The sequence below is a fragment of the Cygnus olor genome, chromosome 1 (assembly GCF_009769625.2).
Source record: "Cygnus olor isolate bCygOlo1 chromosome 1, bCygOlo1.pri.v2, whole genome shotgun sequence".
In the NCBI taxonomy this organism is placed as follows: domain Eukaryota; kingdom Metazoa; phylum Chordata; class Aves; order Anseriformes; family Anatidae; genus Cygnus; species Cygnus olor.
Window position 1 is genome coordinate 111,555,025 of NC_049169.1, and position 19,165 is coordinate 111,574,189.

General features: G+C 42.1%; 3 protein-coding genes across 19 annotated transcripts in view; 1 reads left to right on the forward strand and 2 right to left on the reverse strand.

Annotated features, from left to right (window-relative positions):
- Positions 1–679: 679 nt before the first annotated feature.
- On the reverse strand, positions 680–12,718 carry TMEM50B (transmembrane protein 50B). Of its 9 annotated transcripts, none has more exons than XM_040545337.1 (8): positions 12,597–12,717; positions 8,198–8,373; positions 7,441–7,553; positions 6,327–6,394; positions 5,067–5,159; positions 4,348–4,405; positions 2,157–2,250; positions 680–867 (listed from the first exon to the last, which is right to left on the reverse strand). In XM_040545337.1, exons 2-7 carry the CDS (start codon positions 8,294–8,296, stop codon positions 2,205–2,207), a joined length of 477 nt encoding a protein of 158 aa, XP_040401271.1. In that variant the 5' UTR covers positions 8,297–8,373; positions 12,597–12,717; the 3' UTR covers positions 680–867; positions 2,157–2,204. The 9 variants fall into 9 exon arrangements, with proteins under 9 accessions (XP_040401271.1, XP_040401268.1, XP_040401270.1 ...); XM_040545334.1 differs by adding an exon at positions 10,597–10,772 and having other exon boundaries at positions 680–2,250; positions 12,597–12,686; XM_040545336.1 differs by lacking the exon at positions 12,597–12,717 and adding exons at positions 10,597–10,772; positions 12,458–12,594 and having other exon boundaries at positions 680–2,250.
- Positions 12,719–12,761: 43 nt separating this feature from the next.
- LOC121064108 (trifunctional purine biosynthetic protein adenosine-3-like) overlaps positions 12,762–19,165 on the forward strand; it is a 32,860-nt gene continuing 26,456 nt past the window's right edge. The window contains exon 1 of one of the 3 annotated variants that reach the window (XR_005816343.1): positions 12,762–14,072. Coding sequence is in view for 2 of the 3 variants with exons in the window: in XM_040545321.1 (XP_040401255.1) it covers positions 14,011–14,072 (62 nt within the window). In the remaining variant the exon portion in view is untranslated. The remainder of the gene's footprint in view (positions 14,073–19,165) is intronic. The other 2 variants (XM_040545321.1, XM_040545320.1) reach the window with 2 other exon arrangements.
- DNAJC28 (DnaJ heat shock protein family (Hsp40) member C28) lies at positions 15,216–18,835 on the reverse strand. 7 transcript variants are annotated; one of them, XM_040545328.1, is made up of 3 exons: positions 18,762–18,835; positions 18,167–18,267; positions 15,216–16,613 (listed from the first exon to the last, which is right to left on the reverse strand). In XM_040545328.1, the coding sequence occupies exon 3, from the start codon at positions 16,558–16,560 to the stop codon at positions 15,439–15,441; it is 1,122 nt and encodes a 373-aa protein (XP_040401262.1). In that variant the 5' UTR covers positions 16,561–16,613; positions 18,167–18,267; positions 18,762–18,835; the 3' UTR covers positions 15,216–15,438. The 7 variants fall into 7 exon arrangements, with proteins under 7 accessions (XP_040401262.1, XP_040401261.1, XP_040401258.1 ...); XM_040545327.1 differs by having other exon boundaries at positions 18,064–18,267; XM_040545324.1 differs by having other exon boundaries at positions 18,172–18,267; positions 18,659–18,800.

Sequence of the window (19,165 nt, forward strand, 5' to 3'; positions counted from 1 at the left end):
AGTGGGGGGGGAGAAAAAAAACTTTTGTTAGGGGTAACTCAAAGGTTAGCCTCACAACTGCAGCTGGTCAAGGCATAAAACTTAAACTGAGTAATCACTGTTCATCTTGGACTCTGCTGAACTATCTGCAGTGTAAACATGGACCTGGAGTTAGTCTGATTAATGCCTGTGTGATTCTTACACAACAGCTGTTCTGAGCTCAGGACAGGGGAAGAGAGTTCTTCCCTGCTGTCTCTTTTCTCCTCTCAGCAGCTAAAGAGAGCATGACCATTCCAATTCCCTAAAATCAGAAGGGATGGATGCTCAGGAACTATTTGCAGGGAAGCAAACTTCTGGTAGAAAATGCAGGTACCCTCAGAAAGAAGCTCTTCACCTGGTGGCACCCTTAAAACTTTAACTAGGAACTTGCATTAAGGCACAACGGGAAGTTCTTGCAGAGTTAAGCGCTTACCTCAGGTTGCCCTGTGCAAGTTACTGTGAAAGGCTACATTTGTTTCTCACTTAGTAAAAAAGCCAATACATATTCCTGGGCTACTGAACAGGAAACTGACAGAACTGGAAACAAAAACCTTGGTTTTAATTATAAAGTATAAGCAAGTGTCAGACTTGCTTAAAGGTTAGTACTACTTGGGCTATTAATGGACTACGACTGTACAATTATCTTGTGAAATTCATTATCTGGAGAACATAAGATAAAGTTTATTGCAGTTTTCTGGAATTACAACCAAACAGACAACTTATGTACAAAGCTATGATGAACACCAGTGAATATCTCGTAACTCACTGCCGGATGATGAAATCAGGATAGAAGTTAGTCTAGCCAGTAGCACAATTTCAGCTGCAGTTATTTGCTTCATATTCTGTCCACTGGAAAGATTCCCACAAGGGAGCAATTAGATGACTAACAGTATACAGTAACCATGCACATAAATTACATTCTGAAGGTTAATGCCATTTGGTCAGCAATCTTGATACATGGAAAGTTATAAAAGCTTTTAGACACAATGTAGATTTGAATGCTTTAAAAACACAGAGAACTTACAAGGAAGTCACCATCAGCAAGATGAATACGTAAGATCAGTCCAAAGCTATAAAACATCACTGTTCTCCCTGTCTGTGTGCACTAGCTAGAAGAAACTGGATTTCAATAATGGATGCATTCCCATAAAGTGCCCATGAGATTTAGGGGATACATTTTAACTGGGGCAAGTGGCAGCCCTAAAACTGGCAATTATTTCAATGTAAGATTGTCAGCAATAAATACATATAGTGTATTCCCATTTGAAATGCTCACCTTTATCGTTACCTAAGGTAATAGGCAGCAGGATAACTGTTCGTTTATCAGCAAAAAGCTATCCCCTGAAGAAAATCTATGCTAGCATAATTTTAAAGATGTTAATGTGACTCGCATTTATTATTTATATTCCTGAAGTGTGATTGGCATCAGTTTCAGGGTTTTTAAATTCCAGTAAATACAGTAAATGCTAATTGTTATCTATTACACTGAGCAGCATGAAATTAATTCTGTGCTGCTACCAAGTTTCATTTGTGCTATAGCAATCAGTCAAGAACAGTTGGTTTGCCATGCAGAACCTACTTAAAATAGGGCCTCGTTTAAAAATTCATAACCTTTTACAAAAAAATAGCTACTTAAGAATTTTATATAACTGTTCAGAAAAATATAAAAATCAACCCTTATCTCAGCATACAATAGAACTTACCCTCACAAAATTCAGGCTTAGCCTAGTCACTTTCATGAGCTGACTACTCCCTTTCAGGTACAGAAGCAGCCCTTGCTGTCAACTCTTGAAAAATGAGCTATAGCTAAACTACACATAAAAATAACAACCCCTTTCACAGGGTACAGGCTTTATCCTGCTTATTCACTTGTAGGTTGACCAAAATCTCTCACACGTGAGGGTTTGGAAGATCAAGTCTTAAGAGTTGATGGAAACTCATGTATTTGAAGAAATGAGCCTGAAGGTTTCAGAAAGAAAGCCTGACTTTCCCTTTTTAAGATATATACAGTCATATGTACATATTCACAAATCTGTTCTATGAAAAGAGGGAGCTTATTACAGAAACCATAATTTGTCTCAGTTCGTACAATTTAGAAAGCAAAACAAGAACAAATAAATGTAAGTATATCTACATACTGAGTACAACATAGCAACTACGGAATAGACAGTGCTAGACGTGAGCGCTCATCCCCATAACTCTTCTGTTCTTCCAAACTTGTAGATCAGTGTGCTAAAGAAGAAAAAAAAATAAATCAGGCTATACATAAGGTAGAAAAGGTCATTTTAATAATAAGCATACACTCTTACACTGTTTCCACTGCAACATCAACATCTCTCCAGTAACCTTAACTTTTCTTCAAGTCTGTATCTATTTATTGTATTTATATTTAACTCACTATGCATTACTAAAACCATGAGATCCAGCTGAAGCAACTGCTCAACTAAAAATAGCCAGTCTTGCAGTACAATTCCTTTTAAAAGGCTGGATGCAATTGCATATTGTTCTGAATCAAAAGAAGTCTAAACAAAAACAAACATCATTTCCTTATTGTTCCTTATACTTCTTTTTTCTAAGGTAGAAGGGCACAGCCATACTAAATCGTAAAAGGGGAGATGAAAAATACAACAAAGAGAACAACAGTAAGAAGTAAAAAATAAGCTAGACACCTAGGCAATTAACTAGTGAAGAGAACTATTAATACAGCATGCTAAACTAAGTAAAAAACTAGCAGAGTAACAATTGGGGCTGAAGCAAAGTCCTGAAGGAGATGCACAGTTCAAGGAATAAAGGTATTATGAGCCAGCATTAATGGAAGAGAGCGTTTCAATCAAAACAAAAGTTTTGGGCACGGACATTGAGAAGAGCATCACGGATTGACCCAGATCTGGTCCAAGGAAAGGAATCTACAGCAACAGATGAAAATCTCAAGTGTTACTGCTTAAAGTAAGTAGTGGGATTAAAAAAAAAAGTTTTTTTTTTTATATGTAGTTTGTCTCACAATTTATACCTAGGAAACAAATTTTAAAAGATGAAAGAGAAGAAATAAAGATATATAACATACGGAGTACAATAGAAACTAGGGAAAGACACTTTCAGAAACAAAGAACAGCCTCAGATCAAACTACTGAAATCAGACTGACAATTTCAAGTGGATTGAAACTATTCTCAAAAATCTATCTCCACTGGTGTCCATCCCACTTTAATCATGTGCAAGACTGCAGAAGAAAGTTAAGAATTGCTCTTTTCTGCAAGAACAGAACTGATTTTCCCAACAAGGCAGCACAGCAGAGCCAGCTGATCTGGATCACTGCAAAGCATTTGATATGGTACTAGAAGGAAAATTGTTAGCATGGTAATTTAAGTGAGTGAGAACTTCCAAAAGAGGAAGTGCTGGGAACTTTTTCAGTGACTGATCTTTGAACTTAGACTAATGCTTTTATTGTCTTGAATTAATCAAATTCATATATTACAGAATGCATTATACATATAAAAAGAGCTGGTATAGATGCACATAGTTGCAAAGTGTCATATAAGGCACTTAATGACGTTAGGAGAAATAAAATGAATGGATTTAATATTACAGAGCGCACCATTATGGTCATAGAGGAAGATTTTATCACTCATCGTAACTGAAAGTTCATCCAGCAGAAACAAGTTTAAGTGTATCAGTTATCAGACCATCAAATCATTGTTATGAAATAGTCAGGAAAAAAGCAATAGGATGTCTCACCTATTGCTATTAAGATATATGCCAAGGTATTTGGAGTAGAGGTGAAAGTATTATTGCCGTTATCCAAAGACACTGACAATATCACACCCAGAATACTATCTGTACCTTTGGTCATCCACATTCTAGAGCTGTAAATTCAATAAGATCATAAAGAGCTGTGCCAACAAGAGCATGAGGGGAATGAAGACCCTCTCTGAATAGTACTCTCTTTATCTCTGAGAAGGAGTAAATACAGCATTGTTTCTAAACACTGGAGGAAATGGTAGAGAAAGGTAGCAGAGTTTAAAAAAAAAGTTTTTAAGAAATAGTTTGGTCGGTTTATAGAATGACTGACGCCACCTCAGTTCTCTGTACAGTGTCAGTTTACTCAGTGACCCAAGAGGTCTCTTACATGCCATCCTCCTCATGTAAAGGTCAGGCTGGGTAACGAACTGAAATACTGGAGTCCTGCACTGTGAGTAGCAAGCTCCACATTGTAGACGATCAAGTCCGGTGTCAGTCTCAGTTACAATTAATTTTCCTGGGGTAACCATGCATAATGGAAGCAGGCGAGTGCAATGCCCCTTTGGAAGGAGAGACTCACCCAGATAACTTACCTGAAAAATATCAATGCGTTTTGGAAAAACACTGCTAATCCAGGGTAAACATTAGTGTCTGTAAAGTAAGTAACAAAGGAAATATTAACTTCTTTTGTACAGAAAAAAGTACCTACAACACTATTCACAGTATTATTCTCTGGCTACAAAACTAGATGGCATTGTTCTAGCAACAACAGACCACACTTTCATTCTTCTGATATTCTGCCTTTCAGCTGATGGCAAAAGTACTTTCTATGTAAGTAAAATAAACTTCAACACCAGAAGACAACCTGTAATTTTTAAAAATGATTTTAGATTTCAGTGAAGGGCTTGGTGTTGTTTGTTATTCAGTTTGTTTGTTTTTTTTTTTCTATATACAACTTGATAGTAATTCCTGAATTACAATCACAATTAGTTACCAGTGTGTATATTTTATATACCCAAGTGTTCTATACCTGGATTGTTTAAAATGGTTCATAGTGGTTGTTCCTCACTTCAACTCCCTCAAGCATCTCTCATATCCATACAGTAAGGGACTGTGAAGGGTCCAAAAGATTTTCACATTCTCATTATACAGCAAAAAAAAGAAAAGTCAAAAAGAGCTCTTAAACAAATCACTATATAACAAGATAGATACCAAACTGAAGCAGAGTACTTTGCGTCAGATTTGATGATCATCCCAGAAGAGCAGCAAAGCCCATCTCTTTGCTAAAAAGCTAACCAAGAAGGAAACTTACTCTGTGTAACATAGGCTCCAAAAAGAATCCACATTGAAGCAATAAGCGAACCAAACATCAGCATAAAGCCAATGAAGAGCCAGACACGAGCACCTGCAGGAAACAGTAAAATCTCTGAGAACCATGCAGAGTACCATCCGTAGCGACAGCTGATCCGACACAGTCTTGCTGAAGGTCCAAATGGAAAGGGTTAAACCAGTATCAACGACAACAGAACCCAAAATTTGCCCTCTTTAGTACAGCAGATAGCAGCTGGATTTTAGCAAGCATATTTTAATGAGCAGACACAATTACCAGAAATATCTCCTCGCCTGTAACAACATTTAACATAACTTGTAAGTGGACTAATTATAAGGTACTTTGCCAAAGCTATAGTTTTTCTGAGGTAAGGATGGCATTCCAATACAAAAACTATAAAAAAATACCTAGAAAATACATAATATTTACAAATTTAGTATTACAAAATACTAAAAAATACATAAAACAAACCCTTCCTGTGTTTACTTCAGAAAGATATTTCCAGAGGGGTGAAATCTGCCAGTTTACTCAATGACCCAAGAGGTCCCTTTGTCTGACATGCCATCCTCCTCAAGTAAAGGTCAGGGCAGGATATGAATTGAAATACGGGGGTCCTGCACTGTGACACATTACCTGCTCAAAACGGAGGGGGATGCCATTGAAAATAACCAACCTGTTCGCTCACGGGAAAGGGAAAATATTTACGTGCAAAGATTCACACAAGCAGACTGAAGAATGAAATGCAGGAAAGCATCAAACACTAACTCGAAATCAGTAAATTCTACCAGATTGCATTCTGCAAATCACGCAAACACAGATGCTGGGTTCCACACCGTAAGGGAATTATGGATGAACGTAGAGGGAGGACAGCAGGCCCGGAGAAACCACACAATGGGTGACACACAGAGAAAACAATGTTTGCAATGCATTCTAAAATAAGAAATTCATACTGAACTCAAGCCCCATAGCTTGCCACAAGGCAGAAATTTATTTCTGGGAACAGCTGCACAGGACATGCAGAGGAGTTTAGGAGCTCAAGCTATACAGAAGTCAAATTTTCCCAAGCTCACTTTCTTAACAAAGACAGTACTTACCTTCAAGTGTTAATTTTATACAGAAAATAATTTCTCAGGAGTTTTCTCCTCTCCTTAGCTTCAGATTATTTATCTAACCGCCACTCAAAACCAAAAAAGCCCTAAATAATCCTTCTTTCAATTCAGCATGAATTTAGAGTTAATTTACCTGTTCTTCCTAAGCATCCGTCACTGTAGCTGTCTCCTCTCACCTGAGCATTTGATACAGCGTTTATCCTAGGAACAAAGAAGTGTAGATATTTCAGATTACTAGAAAATCAATTAAAAATCCTAAGTAAAAAGCCAGTGTTTTTTTTTTGTTTTTTTTTTTTGTTTTTTTTTTGTTTTTTTTTTTTTGGGGGGGGGGGGTTGGGGGGGGTTGGAAGGGGTGTTTTTTTTAAGATGCAACAAATTCCTGGAAAATTACTGGCATTCTGTACAGCCACACACATTGCTACACCTCCCTTAATGGAAGGACTCCAACTGGATTTCAAGAAAATCACATTCTTGCAGAACCTTTACCCTAAATCTCAGGAATAATAATAGCCAGTAACACGGCGGTCTCTTGCTTGCGATACAAGTTGCTTTTGAATTGCTCTACTTGGCAATGAATACCACAAATATTCAAGTGAGACATGCCCCATAAGGACAACATATTTTCTTAAAACAAGTTACGCTGCTGTAGAAAAAAAAAAACTTCCAAAATATCAAGCATTAAGAAGGCCTTGAACATCCAAAAACATCTTATATTTTCTTCAGTATTGGACGATTCTGTAAAAACTATTACTTCTCCCTCAAGCTTGCCACATTTACATCTTTATGACAATAATACCACTATCCTCTCCTATTTGAAGAAGTTTTGGGCCAGAGAGACAGCTGTAGAAATTGATTCAAAACAGGGAAAACCACAAATGTTTTACGTTCAGGTAAGCAATTAGGCAGCAATACCTGAACTTTGAGCTAGGAACCCAAACAGTTATTCTAGAAAGCCACTTGCATAAAGGAAGGTCGGCTTTCTTACATTCAGCCAGAGCGCGTAAGAAAAGCAATTTACCTTAAACAGGTGGGGGGGAACAGAAGGAACAATGAACAAACAGACACAAAGGCCACAGATAAAAGAAAAAAGGCTGTAACACTGCCGTGCAAAAAGGTACAAGATTACTCATAAGTAATTTATAACCAAGAGATTCCCAGTGTTACCATATGCACATGGGCTAGTAAAAACTGCGTTTAACAGCTCATATTTATTTTATAAATAAAGAATTCCCTTTATATACACTTACATGAAAAAAGCTAGTGTTGAAAACACCCCACAGGTATGGAACGCGTGGTTCATTTGTTCTGGCTTAGGGTAAACTACTGCAGCATCTATCATTATCCACCAACCTGTGAAAAACTTAAAATAAAATAACCAGTATTATGAGGCCAGAAGGGTACAGAGACTGACAGACAAAACATGTCAAATGTACGGGCATACTATTGCTTTAATTTTCCTTTACCACATATAAACAGCTCTAGAAAGCTACTAGCTTCACATCAGACTCTAAATCTGATAAGCAAGTTCTGCATATGCCTTAACATAGATATTCTCACAGAAGCATTTGAAAATCTGTCACATTTTCTATTCAAATTACATCTCAGTGTATGGCTAAATTCCCTGTACTACCTTAAGAACAAGAATTGAGATTCTGAACATACTTTATACATACTTTATATCTTGTAAGTGTTCAAACGTATCTAGTTATGCCAAAAACGCACTAGGAACTTCAATCTTTTTTTGAAGAAGAGATAGCCGAACTGGTCTATCGTTATCAGACAAATGCAAATTCATGTGATCCATAAAAAAGCTGGCTAACAATTACACTTAACCAAAAACCATCCAAGAAATAAATATATTGCATTAAGGTGCAGTTAGAAGTGAAACTTTAAAACAGACAAACAAACAACATGCAACTATATGCCATATCTCCAAATTTCTTAACCTATTTATGATTCACCTCCTCTCAAGGAGGGACAAGTGCCCACGCACTCATAACTTACCAATACACCTGCAACTATTGAAGCAACGGCGTTTCTTCTTTCGCTCCAGTCGATACACTCACATTCTGGCCACCGGAAATTATCTAAGAACCCTGCCATGTCCTCAAAGATTAGATTGCCTTACTTAGTTTGTACTTATACATGAATTCTTCCATCAACAGCCGTGTCCTAAGTACCTGAAACACAGCCAAAAATGTAGTTAATGCTAAATAGCAAAATCTTGAGATGTTTGACAAACTGTCAGAAGCATCTTCAAACTACGTGTTTTTTTTTTTTTTTTTTTTGGTACCTTATTAAATATTCGATATATTATATGGGTGTTCTATTGAGCTACATTTAACGAAGCAACCTACCTCACAAACAGAATTACAAAATAAAATCTGCACACAAGCCAAACACTTAAGCATTGCACACACAAAGCATCGTGTCTGAAACGGAAGAGAAATTCAATAGAATATACTGTTTATTTAAACGTATAGAAACACAAAAATTAAAGTAAAAAAGCAGGTGCAAAAAGAGCAAATATTTCAATCTAAGTTTCACCCTTAAACCATAACCCTCTCTGGCATTGGAAGTTAAAAAAGAGCAAGATGCATACAACAGGACTTCATATGCAGAACAGAACTTGGTCTTTGAGTCTGCCTAAGGAATCCTGGATAAGATACGCATACTCCCAGTCTCCAAACAAGAAAGATAATACAGTGCCTTTCTATCACAGGGGAAAAGAAATCAACTCAGTGAATCCACTAACTACTAAGGGCAAAGAACGTCCCGCTTTGCAGACGGAGGATCAGTCACAGGATTATAAACATGGTCAGATTTATACACAAAAAGCAAAGTTGAGCAGTGTTATAAGGCAAGCACTGAAACAACAAAGTCCTCAAACAATGTGGTGAGACAGCAGCTGTAACAGATTCTGTGCTACACGACCGCTGTTCTCACACCGAGGTGATTAACAGATACAGTTTGAGTGTCAGAAGTTGGAATATTTACTGTTTTCTGTTTAGCTGCGACTCACAGCCACGCTTAAGTTTGCCTATACTACAAACGAAGGCCACCTCCTATGAATAAGATGTAAAACTTGTCTGTCCTCCTGAAACGACTTCCAGAAATCCATCCACGGTTATGATGCTACCTCGAAGCATTATAATCAACCAGTCCCAAAATTACCTTACATCTGTCAAATATCTGGGCTCAACCGTACGGTTATTTTCCTAGATCACACTTTCACCTAGCGATTTTCAAATTCCTGTTCCTTCTGCAGCTGTCACACAAAATTGCCGTGCTGTCCTAACACAGATTTACAACTGTTCCTGCAGCCCTAACTTTTCTCCTCTCAGAAGGGTTCCCTACGTACTTCGTTTGTTCCTCGCCAGTCCCGGGAAGCGTTATCTCGCTGTGCAGTAATCCCCAGCTCATCCTGCAGTAATCCTCTCTTCCTCCCATACTCGGTCACCCACAGTGGGATACAGCTCACGGCTCCCATCGCTGCAGGCTGCACGGATCTCACCCTGCGGTCTGGCTGCCCACGGGCAGGAGTAACCACCTAGACATATGCGCTGCTCTGTTCTTTCCTCTACTGAACACAGTTACAAACACTAACAAAGGTGTTATCTTGCTTGTAATTACACTTTCTGTCACTTTCGGAGTGACCGAAGCTGTATTTTCCCCCGGAGTTTTTCCTGTAACAGACCATTTAAACAACATTAACATATCTAACCACATTGTGGCGTCTCCCTCCTTGGACATCCCCAAAAGCCACGAGGACCTGGTCCTGGGCAGCCTGCCCCGGGGGGCCCTGCCTGAGCCTCCAGAGCTCCCTGCCAGCCTCAGCCACGCCGCGATCCTGTGATACTCAACAAAGAGCCTGGATCGTTCCCACAGAGCTGCAGGAAAAAATCTTGTTACCCCTACCAAAATGCTCCAGATCAAAAGGCTGACATGAAACAAAACCAGTCGTTCCCTTCTGCGACTTCAAGGGGTTATCGAGTCTGTTTTGTCAGCTAAAATAGTGAAACCATCTTCCAGCACAAAAAAACCACAACAGCTAGCATCTATCCTAAGACCCCTTCAACTCTACAAAGTCAGTAACGATAAACTTTACAGATAACATCACTACACAAACCTGCCTTTATTATTGAGAGTTTTTAAACACTGGGTGACAAAACAGAGGTGTTTTGCTCACTTCAAAAGTCTGAGACAACACCTTTCTCAATACTTAATTGTCTTGGATATTAAATGGACTTTTCACAACTGCATTAGTGACAAAAGAGTGAAGCTAGGGAGAGCAGTACAAAGTTCGTTTTTTTTTTTTTTAATACTTTCTCAGGACAGCCTTCTGCCAAAGCATCTTATTTTATCAACATTGTATTTTTGGCGCTTGATACCGGCTCACAAACCTGCACTTTGCTTTAATCTTCTGTCTGTGCTCAGAAGAGAAGCACCCGAGATACCGTGACTAGATGAGATAAACACTATCTGCTGGCAGCCTTTCTACAGCAAAGATGTGTAACCGACTACGCAATTTTCCTGTTTCACTGGAATGGCAAGCATGGAGATACACGGCACGGAGAACCTGCAGCAGGATAAAGACAAAGTCTAGAATGATTTCTACATGTGTCTAGTGCTAGAAACAAGCTTTGATTTCACAGAGGAAGCTTACTGCAAGAGTACAACTGGCAGTAACGGGGAGCAGAGGGGGTAATGCCACTGGCCTTTTTATAGTATGATCTAAACATTAACTGATGCTATCCAGAAACCTGCAACAGAGTCTTTCACAGAAGTAATTCAAGAGAGCCCCAGTTAACAGTAAAAATAATTAAGCATTTCTCTCAAATAGCTCCCTACGATTCTATTCTCTGTGTACAGTCTTTACAGATACACGGCTGGCAAGTGGTGATAACAGCACCTCTTCCTGAGTTACTGAATGCCAGCCTCGTGCAGCAGCCGAGGCGCGGGTACTCCTCTCCGCAAGAGGACATGGCCATCTCTGACCGAACGTGCACCCGACAGAGGGAATGATGAGTAAGGGCTGCGGGGTTCTCGGAACAACAGACGTCAGGAAGCAGACCGCAGGGCGCTGGAGCAATTCGTCCAGCCCGAGGTCCAACCAACAACTTCCCCATACTGGAGGTGCCTTCGTTTAGCAGGGAAGCAAAGTGCGCCTCAGACGCGCTGGAAGGGACTGAGAGTATGGAGCCAGCCCGAGTGTGACAGGTTGGCCACCCGCTCACAAGTTGCTGAACAAACAGCTAGCTGCTACACAGCACGGTCTGCGGTGTTCTGTAGGTGTCGCTTCTCAACACCAGCAGCAGCAGGGAAGGAAGGAAACAATAAGCTATACCTCAGCCGCAAAAGGTCTGCGGCACTGCGAAGCTGAGTCTCCACCAAAATCACAGCAGCAAGGCTGAAGACTACCCTCAGACAGGTTAACATGGCACAGACGTAGGTTTTAGCCCAAATACATCCTTTTATACGGACAGAACCCTGTTGAATTTTCAGAAGGATGTTTTCAAGTTCTCAAAGACAGGCGCTGGACTTTTTTTACCTGAATAAAGGTGCAAAACTCACTCTCCGGGTTTAAACTTTTTACCTCCACATACTTCACAGCAAGAAAACAAGTGAACCCCTTGCATTAGCTGTCCTTTGATGCCCTTCCTATGATCTGTCTCCTCCCCTTTTCCTCCTGTGGGCAGACAGGCTCTCAAGAAGCATTTCTCACGTCCAGTAAACAGGAACACAAGAAGAACACTGGCAAGAACGAATTGGTGACTGAAACATAACGAGGACGTTTATACTCCGTAGAAATAACACTTGGCGGGTTCCAGCACTCGGGTTAGAACTAGCAACGTGTTATTTCGGTGAACGAAGCAGAATGACAACATACCACACGAGAAGTTGAGCTCAAAAGCTGAATCAGCCTCTCTCTGAAATGCACTGAGCCGGCTGGGACAAAACGTTAAAGCAGCGGCAAGGGAGCACAGAAAGAAACACAGAAAGAGATCCCGGAGGAAGCTGCCTCAAAGGGCCCGGGAGCCCCCCGGTACCACAGAGCGGGGCCTCCCGCTCCCTGAGGGGAAGGCACGACCCGGGGCAGGGGCAGGATGAGCACCCTGAGGCCGCACCCCCTGCCTCCCGCGGGCACCGGGCCGAACCGGGCGTTGAGCCGCGCCCCCGCCGAGCCCCCCCGCCGCTCCCGCCCGCCCCCCCGGACGGCCCCGCGCAGTTTCGCTTTCAGTTTCCCTCACGGCGCCCCGGTACCTCCGGTACCGGTCCCCCGGCGCCCCAGAGAGCCGGCGGGGCGCGCTGCGAGCCCCCAGTCCTCCCCAGGGAGGCTCCGGCCGTCCCCGTCCCCTCACAGGCACCCCCCCCCCCCCGGCGGAGCAACGGCCCCACGTACCCTCCGCGCCGCGCCGGGCCCTTCCGCCCGCTGCCGGAGGCGGGGCTGGAGCGCGAGGGGAAGCCGCTGAGCGACGCGCCCGCCAGCCAATGGGAAGCCGGCGCCGCGCGTCGCCGGAGGCGGGATGAGGAAGGAGAGGCGGCCATTGGGCGACGCGGCGGCCCACGCGGGAGAGCGGAGGGGGCGGGGCTGAGTGACGGGCGTTGGGGGCGGCCCCTCCCTCCTCACCTCAGCCCTGTCCCTCAGCGGGAAGAGCGGGCTCCCGCTCGGGAGGCTCAGCAGTCGGACTGCCCGCTGTATTTAAGCGTGTATTTCTGTCTGGAATCAGCAGTTTAATTTTTTTTCCTTCTGAGGTCAGCGCTGAGATATCAAATTCAAATCAACAATCCGGTGTCAGACAGAAAAATGACTTTTGAAGGCCACCGTCCTGGGCTTTTCTAATCTGCATGCAGTACTTGGCATGACTGCTCTAGAACTACCGCCTATACACTGCTCTTAAGATTTTGGTCACGTCAGAGTAACTGGAAAAAAATAACCCCCTTGCAAAAGTAACCCCCTTCCCTCATCTGGGACAAATAAAAATTAAAATTAGAGGAGTTTTTTAATCATCGTTGCACTAAACATTGATGAAGAAGATTTTGTGCCTGGCAATTTTTCACGACAGCGGCACGAGGCTGATTTAAAGTGCTGAGAGTCAGGTCACATCCAGTCCATTTAAAACCGAGTAGCTTTAAAAGGAGCATAAAAATCACTCAGCATGCTGACTCATCCATTATGGCAACTTAAATGTTAAAACTGCTGATACTTATCTCCATTGTGAGCCAAACCGGATTCCATCAGAGGTGAATTTATTGGAACTGGGTTTCTATTTACACTTGTGCAATGAATTCGATTTGCAATTAACTCTTTTTAATCTGTCACTAGATTAGTTTAAACAGCAATTCAGTTCTAATTCCTGTAGAATGTAACAAGAATCAAAATCTGATCTTTTTAAGATTACTATGGCCACAGGACTTCCATAAAAGCATGTTTAGTTTACAGTTTTCACTGCAAGAACACATAGATTGCACTTTGAAATAAAAGATCGTTCATACAGGTTGCTAAATGTGAGTAAGGAGCTTGTGGGGCATTATCAAGGCTACACACACTCTTTGTTCCCACTTCACCAACATGCAGGACTTACCTCCTCTATCTGCAAGATACCCATTCTTTCCTACCATTTTTGCAGACCTGGAGAACAGCTGTGGAGAGCTACTGAGGAGTACATTTATTACTGGCTGGCCCAACTGATCCATGCACTGCTAATGTGCCACTGCCTGCTAATTGAATCTCAGCAGAAAGGAGCAAATAGCCATGACCTAATCCCTTTTAACACCAGGCAGAAGTATCTGTGTAGCCCAAGCATCTCGCTGGCATGACCAACAGGCAACAGATGTCTGCACTTCTTGGTTTTGCCACCTTAATTCCTATGAAAAGGTATGTTACAGGAAGCTGAGATTAATCCTACTTTCTAAAGCACTTCAGTATCTTGTCATTATTATCGCAAAGGCTTGAAAGATCTGTAGTGTTTACCAATAAATTATTTGCAAGTGTATTTATTAGTAATTATAATTCAATCGATCCATTCTACCAACAAATAATGTTCTGTCTGCACATGAAGACCTCACCTAGATGAGCCAGAGCACAAAGACCAGAAGGAGCACATGCAGCGTCATCCGCCCAAATGCAAACGCATGAATCCAGACTCTGTTGGTGCTGAGACATCTGCCAAAGGGTGGTGGTTATGATCATTATCTAGCTTTAACTTCTGAGCCTCTGAGCTGGAAATTTCCCCTCTGTGGCGTGCCAGCGCCCATGAGACGCCTTCCCACCCGACCAGCAGGCACAGCAGAACTGCTCAGGTGAAGACAGCGACAGTCTGAGTCACTGGGGCACGAGTGAAGAAAGGGGTCCACACAGATACCCGTATATCCAGTGACACCTTGTCAAGGGCAAAGTCCTCTGGGAAAATCAGACCGGGTGGGGAGCAGAGAGGTTACTAAACATAAATAAATACCGGGCACTGTGGAGACTTTGCCACCCTCCCAGCCACTGCCCCAGAACTTTAGTAGGACAGCAACATTTCATAATAAATTCTTTGATGCCACCATTATTTAAATATTTAAATGGTGCAAGCAATTATGTTTAAAAATTAATATTCCCTTCTCCATTCCAAGAAGCCTTGTGGCTAGGGTATAGTTTTGGCCAGTCTTCCTTATTTGCTAGGATACTGAGACTTCCTTGTGTGTTAAAAAAAATAGACTTCAGCAGAATGAACAGTCCAAATCTACAACCAGACCCCCCTCCATCCTCATTTAATGTAACCTTAAAGAAATTAATGTATTTTTTAAAAATGCATGAAACCTGTCAACAATTTATCAGCTGTGAGCATTTACATAAGGAAGGATAAAGGCCAAACTACAGGGAACGGTAACAGTTTTACTTCCACTTTGTCCTTAACATGTTTTGTTATGCTTTAGTTTCACTTCATGAAGAGATAACATAACTGTAAAGTAATTATATTCCACAGTAGAAAAGTTGAGCATTAATTTTGATTTAATCAGAAGTAAAATCAGCTGAAGGATAACTGAGTTTATTTGTTCCTTAACAGTAGTCACAAAGAAATCCATTAAGCACCCTCAACTGAATATCAGACAGCCCAATTCCTTTTAACTGGTGTAATGATAGCCAGGTAGACAGGCGGATTTAACATTTTCAGTGTATCTGGAATTTCTCTAATGCTACAAGTTTTAGTGATAAAGTGCATCCAGAATCTTAACAAGACAGATGAGTTAATATTATCTTATTTCAATGTAAGGTTTAACCACTTAAATAGAGAAGACTTCCACCCAAACCTTTTAACATTTTCCTGTTCCTCTCCCTTTGTGTCTGAATCAGGAGCTTCTTTGTTTTCCATCAAAGCTTTATAAGTCTTTTGTGCTCGAACGATTTCTTTGTCTGCGCTGAAGTGCACCATTTGTCTGCTCAGAATAGGAACAACTAAATTGAAGCTGTCAATTCTTTTGTTCAATTTCCTGATATCTTCCATAAACTGCTCACAAATACGATTCCACTGCTTTTGCCTGTATGGCGTCATTGGCTCTCCGAGCTTACTTCTAGATGCCACTATACTCTTTCTTAATCGCTCGATAGTTTCCCGTATTTCTTTCTGCATCAGGATCCACTCTGGCTGGTACCCATTGTCTATCAGGATTCTGTTCAGGTTGTGAGTCATAGGATCGATATGCGGACAGTCTGAAAATTTCTGCAGAGGTTTTCCTTTCCCACTGAGGTTGTCAAAGTCTCCTTTTGCCATTGATTCCTGGATGAGGTCCTCAACCAACCGTTCAACTGCCTGAGTTATCTTCACCTTCTTGCTCTCTCTCACATCCTTGGCTCTCATAAGGTCAGTCGCGACGTACTGGCTTTCAAGTTTCTGCTTTCGGTATTCCAACACCTGCTCGGTAGCACGGTCCACTCGAAACTGCATGTATTGCTTTTCTCTTTGGCTTGGCGTTCCAAAACCAACACCTTCAAAACTCAAGTAGTGTCTGTGCTGTGGTGCTTTTGTTTTGAACTGGTCTTCCTCCTCCTCTTCCTTATTCTCATTTGATTTCTTTTTGTTTGCCATATCGCTAAGCACAACTCTGTATGCGTCTTCTACTTTAATAAATGCTTCTGAATCTGCCGTGCTGGAACCGCTGTCTGGATGGTATTTTTTGGCAAGATTTCGATACGAATTTCTGATATCATCAAGGGAACATCCTTCCTCAAGCTCAAGAATTTTGTACGAGGCCTTGACATTGCTTTTAGGTTTGTAACCCGACAGCGTTCTGTTGCCACACATATAGGAAAATGGCTTCAGGATTCGTGGAATCATTGCTTGATGTGCCGTTAAATGATGCCCTGTGGTGTTAGTCAGCATAACACAAAGCCACTTCCTATTTCTTCAGATGCAGCTACATTATAAACAGTGACCTATAAACACATTTTTTAAAAATTGTAATAAATATGCTTTTTAAAAGAACTTACATCATTTGTTAAAATCTTATCTTTAACTTGTTGTATTAAAGAAATCCCTACAAAATTTCAAAACAGCATACAATGTACTTTCTTTTGCAGACTAACACAGAATTCTGAATTTCTTGTTGATTACTACTGAAATAGTATTACAATGTAAATGAAAATTAATTCACAATACAGCTTTCTCCTGGCATAGCAACAGCAGCATAGGTTTGTTTTGCACTGCTTACTTCCCAACAGGTCAAAGCTTTATTGCCTTTCTGCAAACTCAGTGCAACATAAACTGGAAATGTGCTTTCTTGAGCAATAACTCTGCTGAAGCAAATATCTCCCCTTTCCTCTACACAGCTTCATCCAGTCGTCAACTGAATTTTCTCTTCTCATATATGAATGCCCCAAGATCTACTACCGGGTGCATTCTTAAAGGATTTCATTAAACTACCCTCTTGTTGTTTTTTTATAGTAATAACCTAAGTAGTGTTCAGATAAACTACTGTATCCTAGTAGGACTCACACATCCTAGCGTCCAATCTCCTTCATTTGTGCTACGTAAGGTTATACATCTGGAACTTGGAACGCATCAGTAGCAGGCAATGTCTCATTCTGTCAGGAATACCAGTGCTTCTGAGTAATTTTGGGAAACAGCAAAAGGAACACCTTTGGCAAATGACGGTATGTATTCATATAAAAAAAATTATCAAAAGTAGAAAGATACACCCTATAGAAATCAGCTAACTACTACTCTTCATTGATGAAAAGTTCACAGACAAAGGCCACATACGCTGATCGTGATAAAAAGAGTCTCCTTTTACAGATTCATCACTGGTTGCAACAGATCCTTTGCTAACTTCCTTTCCAAAGAGAAAACTGGATTAAACCAAGGTTAACTTGAGTTAAAGTAATGAATAATGTTTGTATGTTCTACGTATAACAAACTGCTTTTCTGCACTAATCCTTCTGGAAAGGAAATGTATGTGGGACTGGATGAAAGACTGGATCTACTTTGAATGTTTCCAATTGGTTTTGATACAGGTAAGGTATGAAATTATCAGCTTCTGGTTTTTATAATGGATATTACTGACATAACATGGTATATAAGACACTGTTTTCTCTCCATGTAGGTGGTTGGCAAAGATCATCATTGTTCTATATGGCCATAAATTCCACATACCTACTACTTAAATGGAAAATCAGTGAATACACCCTTGAAATTCAAAGTGATCAGAAGCATAATTTCTCATAAATCCATTAATTTGACTTTAACCCAGTTGTGCTTAAAAAACTATTGAAACTTGAAACACCCCTTGGGTTGTGGGCCGTTACCAAGTTCTGCTGTAAAGGATTAAATAAGACTAACATATGAGCAAAACTGTTTTGATTCAGACGGTACTCGTTAAATACACACCTAAAAAGCATCGCTCTTTTAAACTCTGGGTGCACTTTAAACAGGAACGAGGTAAAATATCACAGATGTCGCTTCACATCCAGCACTCCTGCAAAGCACCCACCGTACTGTTCGATCAGGACTGACTGCGGCCTCAGTCCTGCAGCAGTATGGGCTGGAGGGGGAGGCTTCGCTTCCAGAACCTTCACTACCAGGACCTTCGCCCTGCCAACGAGAACACCCCATTTAATACCGCGGGCCTCACCCCGCTCCGTTACAGGGCCAGGGGGTGGTTTTCATTCCCCACCTGATGCAACCGTGCTGTGACCCACGGGGCTGGGTAGGGTGACAAGGACAAGGTCACCCCCCAGAAGGCCCAAATCCCTCTCTCTCCACACACACCCTGCTGACACCAGAGCCCCAGTAGCAGTCCCCCATTCCCCAACAACTGCTCCCCTTTTCCCCAAAGGCTGACCCCCTTCCCCCGACCTCTTTCCCCCCCTCCTCCAGCCGCGGCTGTGTCGGGCGGGCGGAGGCTCCCCGCACCGCAGCGCGCCCCTTTTCACCCCCCCCCCGCCCGCCGTTCCCCCCCTTCTCCCCTCACAGCACCGCACACCCGAGGGCTGCAGAGCGCCAGCAAGGAAGCCTGCGGGGCGTCAGCCCCCTCTGCCCTTCGCCCAAGGACGTCTCCCCCGCCGCCTGCCCTCGCCCGAGCTCGCCGGCGAGGGGAGCCCGAGGGCCGCCGGCCGGCTGCCTTGCGGCGCCATGCGCAGTGCGGGGCGGCAGCCACAAAATGGCGGCCGCGCTTTTGGTTATTGTGGGTTTATGTTACGCGCGCACCTGTAGGTCTCAGCCCCTTTTCTGCCTTAGTTCTCCTGAGTGTATCCCTATAATTTGATGGCAAGTGCCTCTGTCGAGGCTTTCTCTCCCAGGCTTGTGAAACAGCCTTCCCCCGTGAGGTTTCCCTGGCATATTAGTAGTTTTTCACAGCGCGCTCACTCCATCCCTTAACACACTTTGGTGTTCTAGCCTTTGCTGGGCTTGCCCGAAAAGGATGTGTAAGGCCAGCTGCGAGGCTGGAGGGGCTGTGATGTCTGGTGGATTTGCTGCAGCTTCTGTGCCT

Coding starts and splice junctions, on each gene's coding strand:
- DNAJC28 (XM_040545328.1), bottom strand. CDS start 16,560: ATGCTGACTAACACCACAGGGCATCATTTAACGGCACATCAAGCAATG.
- TMEM50B (XM_040545337.1), bottom strand. CDS start 8,296: ATGGCAGGGTTCTTAGATAATTTCCGGTGGCCAGAATGTGAGTGTATC. Junction 4,406..5,066: donor TGGAGCCTATGTTACACAGA/GTAAGTTTCCTT, acceptor CTTACTTTACAG/ACACTAATGTTTACCCTGGA. Junction 2,251..4,347: donor AACGCATTGATATTTTTCAG/GTAAGTTATCTG, acceptor TTTCTTCTTTAG/CACACTGATCTACAAGTTTG.